This window comes from Xiphophorus maculatus, chromosome 13 (assembly GCF_002775205.1).
Source record: "Xiphophorus maculatus strain JP 163 A chromosome 13, X_maculatus-5.0-male, whole genome shotgun sequence".
Taxonomy (NCBI): Eukaryota; Metazoa; Chordata; class Actinopteri; order Cyprinodontiformes; family Poeciliidae; genus Xiphophorus; species Xiphophorus maculatus.
In genome coordinates, this window is record NC_036455.1 from 21,158,076 (window position 1) to 21,170,332 (window position 12,257).

The 12,257-nt window shown below is 40.9% G+C and overlaps 1 protein-coding gene across 2 annotated transcripts; it reads left to right on the forward strand.

Annotated features, from left to right (window-relative positions):
• Positions 1–4,399: 4,399 nt before the first annotated feature.
• gpnmb (glycoprotein nmb) lies at positions 4,400–10,992 on the forward strand. Of its 2 annotated transcripts, none has more exons than XM_023344483.1 (13): positions 4,400–4,477; positions 4,585–4,696; positions 6,121–6,276; positions 6,360–6,521; positions 6,912–7,085; positions 7,173–7,334; positions 7,425–7,748; positions 8,775–8,834; positions 8,926–9,132; positions 9,314–9,419; positions 9,925–10,145; positions 10,243–10,333; positions 10,478–10,992. In XM_023344483.1, the coding sequence occupies exons 2-13, from the start codon at positions 4,624–4,626 to the stop codon at positions 10,629–10,631; spliced, it is 1,890 nt and encodes a 629-aa protein (XP_023200251.1). In that variant the 5' UTR covers positions 4,400–4,477; positions 4,585–4,623; the 3' UTR covers positions 10,632–10,992. The 2 variants fall into 2 exon arrangements, with proteins under 2 accessions (XP_023200251.1, XP_023200252.1); XM_023344484.1 differs by having other exon boundaries at positions 6,360–6,500.
• Positions 10,993–12,257: the final 1,265 nt, after the last annotated feature.

Below are 12,257 nucleotides of genomic sequence, written 5' to 3' on the forward strand. Positions count from 1 at the left end.
GAAGAAGCAGGGATGTGTCATGTTAAACTTTCAGTAGGGACAGAGAAACTGGTAAGAGTTGATGGGAAAACGTTTGTAGGAGGACTAAGCTTGAAAGAGCACTTAAACTGGAGCAGCTGTGAACTCACCACGCAGGTTGAACAGCCAGCTGTGGGTCTGCATCTTGAAGCTGAGGGCTTGATTCCCAGTGCAAGTCGAGTCTCCAGTGGAACGCTCCTCTAACCGGCCACTAGGTGGCATTATACTGAAAGGCCTGCCAATATATTACATCCGTTACGGGGGAGACGACTCTGGTCCTGTTAAAGACATTAATTATGAACTTTTTACATCCAAATGTACGTAAACCTGTAACCTATGTTGATGTTAAGCTGCTCTACAAAATCAAGGAAAGCTTTGGGATTTGGAGTGTTTATGTAACTGAATGTAGTGCAACAAATATAAAGATTTTGTTCATACTTTTTTAAAAATATATATCTGGGAATGATCCTCACATAAAATTTAATATAGGATTTTTAAAAATAGGATAAAGGGGGTGGAAAGGGTTAAACGTGTGTCTAAAATATGCAAGTTACTGCAGATTCAAGGCCTGAGAGTTCAGCCTAATTACCCAGTCTAATTAGAGGCACACTGCAGGCAGTCTGAAGGATGATCACGGCCAAATCATGAGAGCTAAGTCTTAGATACACAACCTGCTGCTTCACTAATGACTAAGGACAACTGAAAACTTTTTATCCTTTTATTTTTCTGTCAAATAGCAGAGGAAGCCGAGTTAAAGCTCACAGCTGGATTTCTTCTTGATCACTGGTTATATTGACCTAAATTTAAAAAAAAAAAAAAAAAAACTCTGACTAGCTTGATTAAATTTTGTGAGCTGGCACTGGAACATTGGATGCTTCACATCATTCTTTTAAAATGAAAGTGAATAGTACCTGTTCGGTTCAACTCTTTCCAGGAGGGGTTCTAGCCAACCTCTCTGTCAGTCACAGTGCGAGTCCAGGTACCCATGAACACCAGGACCTCCCCTGTTGCCTGGGCAGCACCCACTGAGCGGCGCTCTCCAACGCTCAGGCGCCTGGTGCTGTGAATCAAACGCAGACTGTTCTGAGACGAGACACATACTCAGAACGGTCTTCAGGCAACCAGGCAGGTGTAAATACAAGGCAGGTATGGCAGGCAGGTGTGGTACTGAGCACACTGTGCACGGTGCACAAGAGGGTGGACCAAGCCTCGACGTGGAAACAGATGACCAGACTCGAAACCTTTGGCCAAAACTTTAAATGGCCAGTGGAGGCTTTGATCTTCCCTGTTCACATAGATCAAAAATAGAAATCCTGACCTTTTTATAATCATTGTGGAACAAATCTCGTTTGTTTGTTTATGTTGTTGTTGTTGTTGTTTTTAGGGGCGGGTGTAGACCCCAAGATTGTGTGGGGTCTGAAACAGAATTTGATTTGGGATCCCAATTCCAGTTCACACTGTATGTGAAATAGAAATCTGTCAATAAATTGTGAAGATAAGGTTATTTCTCTGATTTACCCATTTGATCTGGGAAGTTGTGTCTGCTGAGTCAACACTTTAATGCTGAGTCAGGGAGAAGATATGGATTGGTCAACTTCAATGAATGTACTGATTAATTGGCAGTCACCTGGTCCATGAAATATGGCTTCAATACAGACAATCATAAGAGGACTGAACAGATAATATTTGAATGTCAATGTAAACATCAAATGGTGAATGGTCTAGCTCTGTTTTTGTGAGAGCTTGTTTTGGCACTGTCAGAACATGTTGCAGCTCTCGATATCAGGGACTTTCTGTGAGGCCAGCACTCCTCCCATTAACCCTGACCCTGACCCCGAGGATCATGATTACCGAATGAGAGGACACCTGGAGACACGGCAAGAAAGAAGTGAGAGAGACGGTTTTAGAGAGGAAGACGAAGGCCTTACATGAAAGGAAATGAAAGGAGGATCTTGTGAGAGTGCTAAAAGTCTCAGGATTGGGAAGCAAAGATTTCCCCTCGAGTTTCCTCACCTGTAACTGCATTTAACTCTCCCATGTTTCTCTGTGCAGCCAAAACCACACAGAAAGGAGCAAGGTTGCCACTGGCATCATATTCTCGGACTTCTCAGTCAACTTATGACTTCTTTTGCCCATGGATTGTGGACAAAACATAAAAGAGATTGTTTTCATTGAAACCATTTTCTCAGACAGATGTGACATGAAAAGATGATGTCTGTCCAGATATTTAGAATGCCAGATGACTAATGGAAACCTTGTGTTTACATTTCAGAAATACAGATTAATGCATGTTTTATAATATGATGATCCTTAAAACACGTATTTTAATTCCCCTTCATAATTTTCTTTTAAGTCGTCAGATGTCATGTCAGTTCACTTCATTGTTTAATTGTGAATGCTATATGAAGCTCCGTTCATTTTCTACGTTTGTTTGTTTTTAAATGATGAAATGGTGTGATCAGAGCTGGCCCAACGTTGTTCTATGTTATCCATACTTGATCACTTTAGCATTGTGACAATAACTCATTACGGTTAACTAATGAGGAGACTGAACCGAACAATTCGGTCAAAAGGTCTTAAATGTAAAAACTTTGGCAAAATGACCTCAAAAATGTGACAATTTAACAAACAACCCTACAGGCCAAAGATGAAAAAGTCATTTTGTTGTTTTTTGATTATTTTATTTCTATTTCTTTGTCACTGCTTGCTTGTTTATTTAACTAAATGTAATGTTACGGATTAAATTTGGCTCTAACTTTATTGCAGAAAGACAGTCGTGTGAAGAAGCTGCGCAGGGGTTCCGCCCTCTACTGGTCAACGACCGCATTGCCGCTCACGTTTTAAGTCCAATGTAATTAAAGAGGGTGAAAATGTTGGATTTCAGAACCACTTAATGGCAAAATTGTTGTTTCATCTGATGCTTTCACGCCAACCCTGAACTCTTCACACAACCAGTGTAATCTGAAGTGATTTCAGAGGGAATCAAAGAACACGACACGTCCTTTTGTGCTATTCCCATGATAATACGATGCACCACATTTGATGGAAAAAGTACAAATGTTTCGCTTTTTTTTTTTTACCATTAAATGTACTATGACGTTCGTAAATTAGAGATAAAATCCTTCTTACCCCATGCAAACAACGTCAATTTCACAACGGTCCGACAATGCAGTTTAAAGGTTTAGATTTTCCTCCAGCAACTTATCAGAAGTCAGTAAAATATCAGAATAATTATTTTCGGTATCATACTAGTAATAGATTTGCGCGTTTTTTTAATTGATACCATCTTGATTTGGATTAGAAGGGTATGTTACAAAAAAAAAAAAAAAAAAAAGTAATAATTTCAACGGAACCATCCTGTTGTGTGTTCACTCGTTCCGCTGTATATATGTGCAATGATCTATGTATCTGTTTTATTTTCTATATCAGATTAAAGGTTTTGGTTGCATGACTAAGCAGAATGCTCTCCTCCTGACTTCTGCGCCGACATCCAGGGACATCCTTCTCTCTTTCTTTCTTTCTTTCTTTTTTTTTTTTTTTTTGTCACCGTTTCCTAACCTCCTTGTGACAGCGGAAGACTGCGCCGAAATTATAATCACATGTTGCAGATGGTGTTGGAAAAGACGAACACGCACGGACAGCGCCGGGTATCATAGCCTCTTCCTTCTTCTTTTTGCGGGCGCAGCAGCTGGGGGTGCGTGAGAGATCACCGACCCGCTCCACGAGACAAACTGGGTGGGGGGGCAAAAAAAAAAAAAAAAAAAAAATGTTTCTAATAATTCAGTCATATGAGAGGGCTGTCATGTGTGGATCTTTTCCTGTTATCAGATCACCACTCGAACGAAAAAGATTGCCTTTGTTTGGAGGGGAAATGTCGCTGTGAAAGTTCACCAATGGATTTTTTTAGTTTTATTTATTTATTTATTTTTTTAAAAAAAGAAGGGGCGCCAAATTATATCTAATTTTATTTACTGCTTAACCAGATCTCACACTGATCGAATTTGTTCCACACATTATCTCTGAACATCCTTTATTGTTTGTGTCGAATCCTTAAAAAGAAGTGTATAAAAATAAAAATAAAAAATAAAAACATTTACACAAAAGGTATGTATTTGTTATTTTGCAAATGGGACATTCAAATACTCTGGGATGGAAAATTGCAAATCCCCCAAATAAATAATCACAACAGCGGCCGCATTTCACGAATGAAATTCTCTTCTAATGAACTGATTTGTCCGACCGTTTATTGCAGCGAAGGTGTTTGTGAAATAGGGAAATGAGCATGCGCGTCTCCTGTCTTATGAGTTCCCTTCCGACGTGAGTCTTAATGAGTGATGACACGCACCTTATTACGAAGCATCACATGTCTGTGCGCTCAGCGGAGCCCATTAAATGAGAGGACATCCCTGTGGACAGAAGCGAAGAAGGCACTGGACGTGGAGAGGAGACCACAAGCTGGGTCGGTCCTGTCAGAAAAGCGTCTTCGCTGTTCGTGAAACTTCACTTTTTAATTAATTTTTTTTTTTTTTTGTTCTGTTGTGTGTGTTTTGTTTTTGATTTATTTAGGATTATAAATTCTGTTTCCACTGCTCTGAAGCGGCCGGCATGGGAATCCCGCAGTACTTGTGTCTCCTGGCTTTTTGCGCCTCCTGCGTTTGTCAAGTTGATGGGCGAAGCAGTAAGTCTGCACTTTTATCTTGTTTCAAGTGAAGACGAAAAATTGTTTCTGACAGACAGAAATGTGCTTGTTGTCATTCAGCTGTCGTGAGCCGGACGCGTCCCGCAGTCTTCCACAATAGCTGCCCTGTGTTCGGTTATCTGCAGCCGGTCCCGTGAAACTAATTACGGCTCCAGCTCCAAGTCACTGATCAAAGTGACATCCACCCTTAAACTATTATTTATTTACGCACTAAAAAAAAAAAAAAAGAAAAATTATTATTTTTTTAGTGTGTGTGACATTATTCACAGTCACATTATTCAAACTGTCACGCGTCTCACATCGCTGATCAAATTCTAAAAACACGTTGAATTGAAAATATAAAAGCAAAAACAAAAACTACGACCTTGTTCCGATTGCAGAATAGTGATGGTTTGTCCGCACCCATATCTGCGCCATCGCAGATGCTCCAGTAGATACTCGAGTGATTTTTCTCCTGTAATCAAATTAGGTGGGTGGAATTTGTTGTTTTCGTCTGCTGTCCGTCTGACATTTAAACTGTCTCGCCGAGACTGAAGTCGGTCTGAAAAGGTAACAGTTCTGCATCGGGCATCGGGACCACCGCGTTTGTTTTCAGAGGAAACTTATAAAATCCGAACCAAAGCGGCGTGCTCAGGACCGATAGGAAAAGAATCATTTTATTATGGCACCTTTTGACTTATATTCTTACCGTCGTTTGCATTTTGAACAACCAAATTTGACTCGTGAATTCCGAAATCCGTCGGAATTCAAATTCACAATCAGAATAAATCTGTATAAATTACCTTTGGCTTTTACTTTGCTTCTTTTTTAGAAAGGGTGAAATCGTTCTAAAAAGGTTTAACTCTCTCAAAAAGAGATTCAACATTTCACTTCGAACTTTTCTGAACAACATGTGAAATTTCAATGCATTTCTTTTTTTTTTTTTAGGATTTTATTTGATTGAACAATTTTTAAAAGAGTTGAGCGTTTTGTGTACCGTGCATTTGCTGCCAGCCTCCTTTACTTGTGTGCCCCTAAATAAAATCCACTGCAAAACAATGCCTTGAGAAGACACACGATTAGTAACTAGAGTCCTCTTCAAATTCAGTATAAATCCAGCTGTTTGTTGGAGAACATTAGAAAAAAACAAACACATCCGGTGTAACGTTATGGTACCTTTGCAATAACAATGAAAGGTGGTTCTACAAAGTATTGACCAATTGACCAATAAGGGCCGAATACAAACGCACACCATATTTTTCATACTTTTTTTTTTTTTTTTTAAAGATGTACCTTTCAGAATTACGCAATATTTTCTGTTGACATAAAATTCAGATACAACACAGAGGTTTGAGGTAGTAATGCAGATGAATCTTGCTTAGGTTTTTCATGCAGTTCTCTTTGTGTTTTTTCTCCTTCTCTAGCGTACAGTGATGTTTTCCCCCACAAGCATTCACTAGCTGGCAAGTTCCCATTTCCAATTCCAGCAATCCCTGGATGGGAGCCTGACACCAATCCATGGGACGATTACCTCTACCCTCCACTAAGCGCAAACCCAAGAGAGCTCATGCATCACAGAGGTGAACAAGTCTTTCTACTGTAACTTCAAATCGTCTGCAGATCGTTTCTGGCTCTGGAGCCAGTAACATGCACCTCTCTGCAGCCAAACCAACGGTTCATCTGACCAGCGACAGCCCGGCTCTTAATGGCTCATGCATCACCTTTACTGCCAAGCTGGAGTATCCTCCATGCCAGAAGGAAGACACAAACGGGGACCTTGTCTGGGACGAGCACTGCGAGGACGGTACGGAGCTGGAGGCCTCAGGTGCTGCCAGGAAGTCAAGCTAGGGCACAAATGGCACATCACACCTCCTAGACATAGAATGATGATCAGTCTGGAAAATTGCTACGCTGTGAAGTCTGTTTTTTTTTTGTTTTTTTTCAAAAACCAATAACAACAAAACAAATGTGATAAGAGTAAACAAATACATTAATAAGGGTTTGCCTCCTCATAAAATGAAAAGTCAGTTTCATTAAATGCGTACCGACTGACTTCGCTGAACAAACTGAACACGTTAGTTTTAACCTTTTGTATTAACCTTATTTCAGTTACCTCATTGTGCACTGACAATCACTCAGTTTAGATTCAGTAGAAGTCCCTGAATCTAACTATTATTTTTTTTAACAAGACGTCCCCTTCTTTGCCTTTGGACAGCCAACGGACAGCTTCGCTCAGGCTATGTCTATAACTGGACTTCTTGGTTGGATGACTATGGCTTTGGGAAGTGCACAGACCCAACAAAATGCAACGTGTTCCCTGATGGGAAGCCCTTCCCCCAGAGCAACGACTGGAGACGCAAGAGTTACGTCTACGTGTGGCACACAATGGGTGAGTTTGATACGACAAACAGCAACAAGCAGAACAACAAACGTCCCTACGTATGAACCTCCTCCCTGTTTTGTCTCTGCTTTCTAGGCCAGTACTATGAAACATGCGATGGCTCTTCTTCCAGTGTGACCATCAATACCACTAATATCCCACTGGGGGGAGAAGTCATGGAGGTTATGGTCTACAGGAAGCGTGAGCGCAGGAAGTACAGCCCCTTGACCAGTGATAACACCGTCTTCTTAGTCACAGGTGGAGGCATATTTACATGTCCAAGTATCAAACAGAACACAATCTGAAAGTTTAAAAAAAAAATAATAGCTACTTCCCTCATGCCCTCAGATAAGATCCCACTGGCAGTCGACATTTCCCAGAAGTCCGTAGTCAACAAGTCTGCCAGTGTTTTCATCCGTGGAGAGGAGATTGTCTTCAAGGTCCATCTTCATGACCCCTGCGGCTACCTAAAGACAGCCACTTCAGTGGATTACATCTGGGACTTTCGAGACGGCAATCAGGTCGTGACACACCGCGAGGTGACCACACACACCTACAGCACGCTGGGGAAGATGAATGTGAAGCTGGTGGTGGAGGCCGCGTTTCCTGTTGAGTGTCCACCCACCTCTGCCACTCCAACTCCGAGGCGCCCCACATCGCCACCTCTCACAGGTACCCGCCCAACTGAGACAGCCAGGCTTGTCAAAGCATCCTGGTCAAACGGCACGATGTGTTTCAGCATGGAGAAGTCGCAAAGTTTCCAGAAAGTTCTGGTCGCTAATGTTAAGAAAAGGGTTTATTCACAGCGTATTAATGGCTCTTGGTAGTAACCAAACTACCAGATCTGAACAGGAATCCTGCCAACATCGCACAAGTTTGCGGCCACACAAACTAAACCTCGATGAAGCAACAGAACACAACATTTTGATGATAATCCAGAACATGACTTTTCTTGTTTGATGTGAGCTCTTGCTAAATGTGTTGAAGTTGGTTGATTCCATTGAACTTCCAACACTGCCCAGGTGCCTGGTGTTGGATTGTGTTTGAATATTTGAATCATATCACTGTGACAAAACAGGCAGAAACAGAAACAATCTGTATGGTGGTTGGTGCATTTTTATGTACCAACCACCTGTTATCAATTGCCTAAGCAGAGTAAAGACTGAGAAACGGCAACAATCAACAGACATGTACAGCATCTACATGTGATTTCTGATGAGTTCCAGCTTGCATGTCTTTCATTTTTCTAAAAACTAGCCTGTAATTTTCAATTAGGCAACAGTCATTTCTATAAACTTCTTATCACTTTACAGAGCCAAATCCGACTGTTTTCTCTTTAGCTCAGTGTGGATTACAAAAATAATTTTTATTTGCAAAATGATAGAGATGTTTTATTTTCATAGCTTTTCTAAAATGCTGAGGGTTTACACACATTTCCTTAATATTCATAAGAATAGCTTTGAATTAAATGATTCAGGTACTTTTCCATAAAATAATAAAAAAATAAAATTGCTGCGTATTTCTCCTATAAAGAACTAAGTCATGTCTGTAGGTACCTCTTCTCCTTTATTAAATAATAAAGGTTTTAATTGCGCTAAGACTTTCAACAACACAACACGCCCTCTGAAGGAAATACAGAATATTGTAGCAATTACAGCTACGAGTCTAAAAATTGTACTTATGGCTCTTCTCCGTCAGTGGCCCCCACAACTCCTCCGGCTACACATGCTGTCACAACGAAGATCAAGACAACGCTGGGTGAGTTTGCTTGAGGACTTGAGCTACAGTTTGTTCATGAGAAGAACCATCTAAATGCCTTCGACTGTCCCTCGTCTCTTCTCTGTTTTAGCACCACCCAAAACCAGTCAGCCCGTTAACTCCTCCACTTTATCTGCTGCGACCACGACGGGGTTGCCCACAACAGAGGCCCTCCTGTCCACGGTTGCCACAGAATCCAGCCCCACCACCCCGCCTTGGCTCCGAAGCAGGGGTCTCAACGGCAACGAGTGCTTCCGATACGCCTACGGAACCTTCTCGGGCAACATCACTATAGTCGGTAGGTGGGGAGCGGTGTTTTTCCTTCTTGACTGAAACATGTCGCATCGAATGGAGCAGCCGAGCAGAACATCTAAAGATTTCATTTCTTTTTTACACCAAATCTAGCAGTTGTCCTTTGATAACCGCTTTAGCTTCAGCTTCTCTCAAGTGTGCCGTCTTGCTACTTGTGTTCTACGCAGAGCCAAAGCACCCACTGAGGAATCAGCTAAGCAGTTGCATCGTGGACCTGTCGGCTGCCAGGCTGACCGACACCGACGTCAACTTCAGGGTGAAATGTCTGGGAAGGTGAACATTTTGTTTTCTTCTTGTTTCTTTTTTTTTGTTGTTTGTTTGTTTTTTTACTTAAAATACAAATACAATTTATTGAAATCTTAATGCTAGGAAATGTTTCGACACTGCATTTGATTTTGAGATCACATTTAGATGGAAACGGAAGAGTCCTTAAATATAAGAATGCTACGAAAATGTAGTATTTTAAAAAGACTGAGTTGTAAGAGAATCCAAGTTGTAAGAGTACTAAGTGGGAGAGGAAAATCAAACATGGTTGCTTTGATGTAAAAATAAATAAATCAATAAAAAACTTAGATTAAACACCAAATTACAAAGAAACAATCTTTGAAGTAGGGATTCTAGTAAAGGTTTGGATTTGAGTGAGTGAAACCCCAGCATCTTGACTTGAACAATGTGGTAAAGATACATCCGATCTCAATTTCCAATGGATAAAACCTCCAGTTTTTTAAATAACATAGAATCTGGACTTTACCTAGTTAACTCCTTTGCTCCTTCGCAGCATCCCCACTTCAGCCTGCACCATTGTGTCAGACCCCAGCTGCTCTCAGGTACGCAACATCATGTGCGACGACGTGCCGCCTTCATCCGAGTGTGAGGTGCAGCTGCGGCGAAGGTTCCTGGAACCGGGCACCTACTGTGTGAACGTCACCCTGGAGAACTCTAGCAGCATGGCACTCGCCAGCACCACCATCACCATCAGCAAGTCTCAAGACGCACCCGGTTGGTTGGAAAAGGGCTCTGGAAAAACAATGCCCTCTTCAGAAATTTTTATTATTAAATAATTTTTTTTTTAAATTGTCCCTCTTGTGCATCCCAGTGCCTAAAACTTCAAACACCGCCCAGGTGGTTCTAACTTCAAGTGCCGTGCTGGTGGCAGTCTTTGCGATCGTTGCCTACGTGGTCTACCGGTGAGTGTGTCGCACTTGCATCATATTGAATCCTGTGAATTGATGACCCAACAAGAACAGATAACAAAGATGTTTTCTTGTGCAAATAAAACAAAAATCATAACCCTCTAAAATCTTTTCTTTTTTTCTTCTTCTTTTTTTAAGACGTCACAAGGTCTACAGACCCATTCGAAGGTCGCTGGTTGAGGATGGCTTTGCCAATTCTGGTGCTGCAGGTCACATGGTCCGCCTGAGGGAGGCGCTCTTCCCCTCCAGGGAGGAGAGTCGCCACCTTTTGACTGAGAGACAACCTTTGTAGGGTTTGGAGGAGTTGCGTCAAATAAGCTTTTTCTCTTGTACTTTAAAATAAAAGACACTTCTGAAATGAAGCAAAGATAATTGATACTAATAATGTTATGTCCTAATTCAGCCAAATCCTCTATGCTCTACAATTCAGATCACAAGATGTACTAGAGAGGTCGCTTGATTTGTGGCTGCCGCACTAATTTTAACATCAGCTTGGAATCAATTTGCCGTGAAGGAGTTTCAATAAGCCATATTGGTGCCTTTGCTTAAAAGCAATATGAAGAAATGTCATCAAGCATGTGTTGTACCTTTGTCCTTAAACTCTTGCAAAACCTTTGGTTTTTGATTCATTATTAAACAATTCCAACTTTAAAGTGAGAGTCCTAAATTACTCACGGATCTCTTAAACAACTCATTTCATTAATGTAATTCTTTATGATCTAATATTTGTGTAATGCTAAAGATTTTGCCCTATAAACTGACTAATGAAGTCACCCTGGCATTTGCTGAGTGCCTGGATTCCTGACACTATATTGCATGTTTTAGTGTGACAACTGAAGGTTTTCTTTGATTATTCCTGTGAAAAAATGCAAAAAGACGCAGGTGAAAGTGCTTTTTCTTTTTTCAAAATGTCCAGGTATTAAAAATTAAGTTGCTGTTTCAATAGTAGAGACACTAACAAAAATAAAGATGTCTATTTGAATCATCACACTCATTGTTTTTGCATCGTGGCCACTGAAGTATTTAGTCTCAATTTGCTGGTTAATAAAGAAAAAAAACTTTAATGGGATTGAAAATGTTTACAGAAGTGTCTAATACTTGATGGCCCCCAAGGATCCACCAACCAGTACATTTTCCATATTCTTTTCTTGCCTCGGTTATATTTTGAACAGTTTTGCTATAATCCAGGACATTCAAGTATGAAACATCAACTTTGAGTTTTTTTTTATGGAGACTGCCAGGATACACCTACAGTTTTAGATTATTCCTTTTAAAGAGACAGTATTATGTACATCCCAGACACACACAGTGCCATTTTGTATGCCAAGTGGGGCAGGGCTGCTTTGTGACGCTGAGGCGTAAGAACTGCAGCTCAGAGGAGAAGCTGCGATCTGAAGGCGGCGCTTTCTCCACCCAACAGGTGTTTTGCACAGCTGAATGGTTGCCACTGGAGACCAAAGGACTTCTCAAATGTGCATGAAAAAACAAAGCAACATTCCAGGTATGTTTGATGAGCTTTACATGATGCTAAACTAAAAATGAGTCAAATTGTTGGAGCTTTCGGCAGTAATGTCTGGAAACTCAAACATTTTCTCCATTTGCCGGCTCTCCCACTCCATCCAGATGTGAAAAAGGCATCCAAGTCAATTACTTTCAAGATGATACTGTGTGAAGCTGTTCCCCACCCATCCAAACGGAGCCAATAAAACACAGTTGGGTAATAAAATATGCAAGTATTTCAACCTAAAGGTGATCGTCTTCAGAACCACCGACCGGTTTTTATTCCCGGTTGGTTTCTGCACATAATCTCCACTCAGACGCTTTAGTTTTCCATCACAGCAATCTACAGTTTGGAAATCCACAGGATTTTTTTTTTTTTTTTAAATTAAAATGATGCCAGTGACAAAGACAGGGCTGC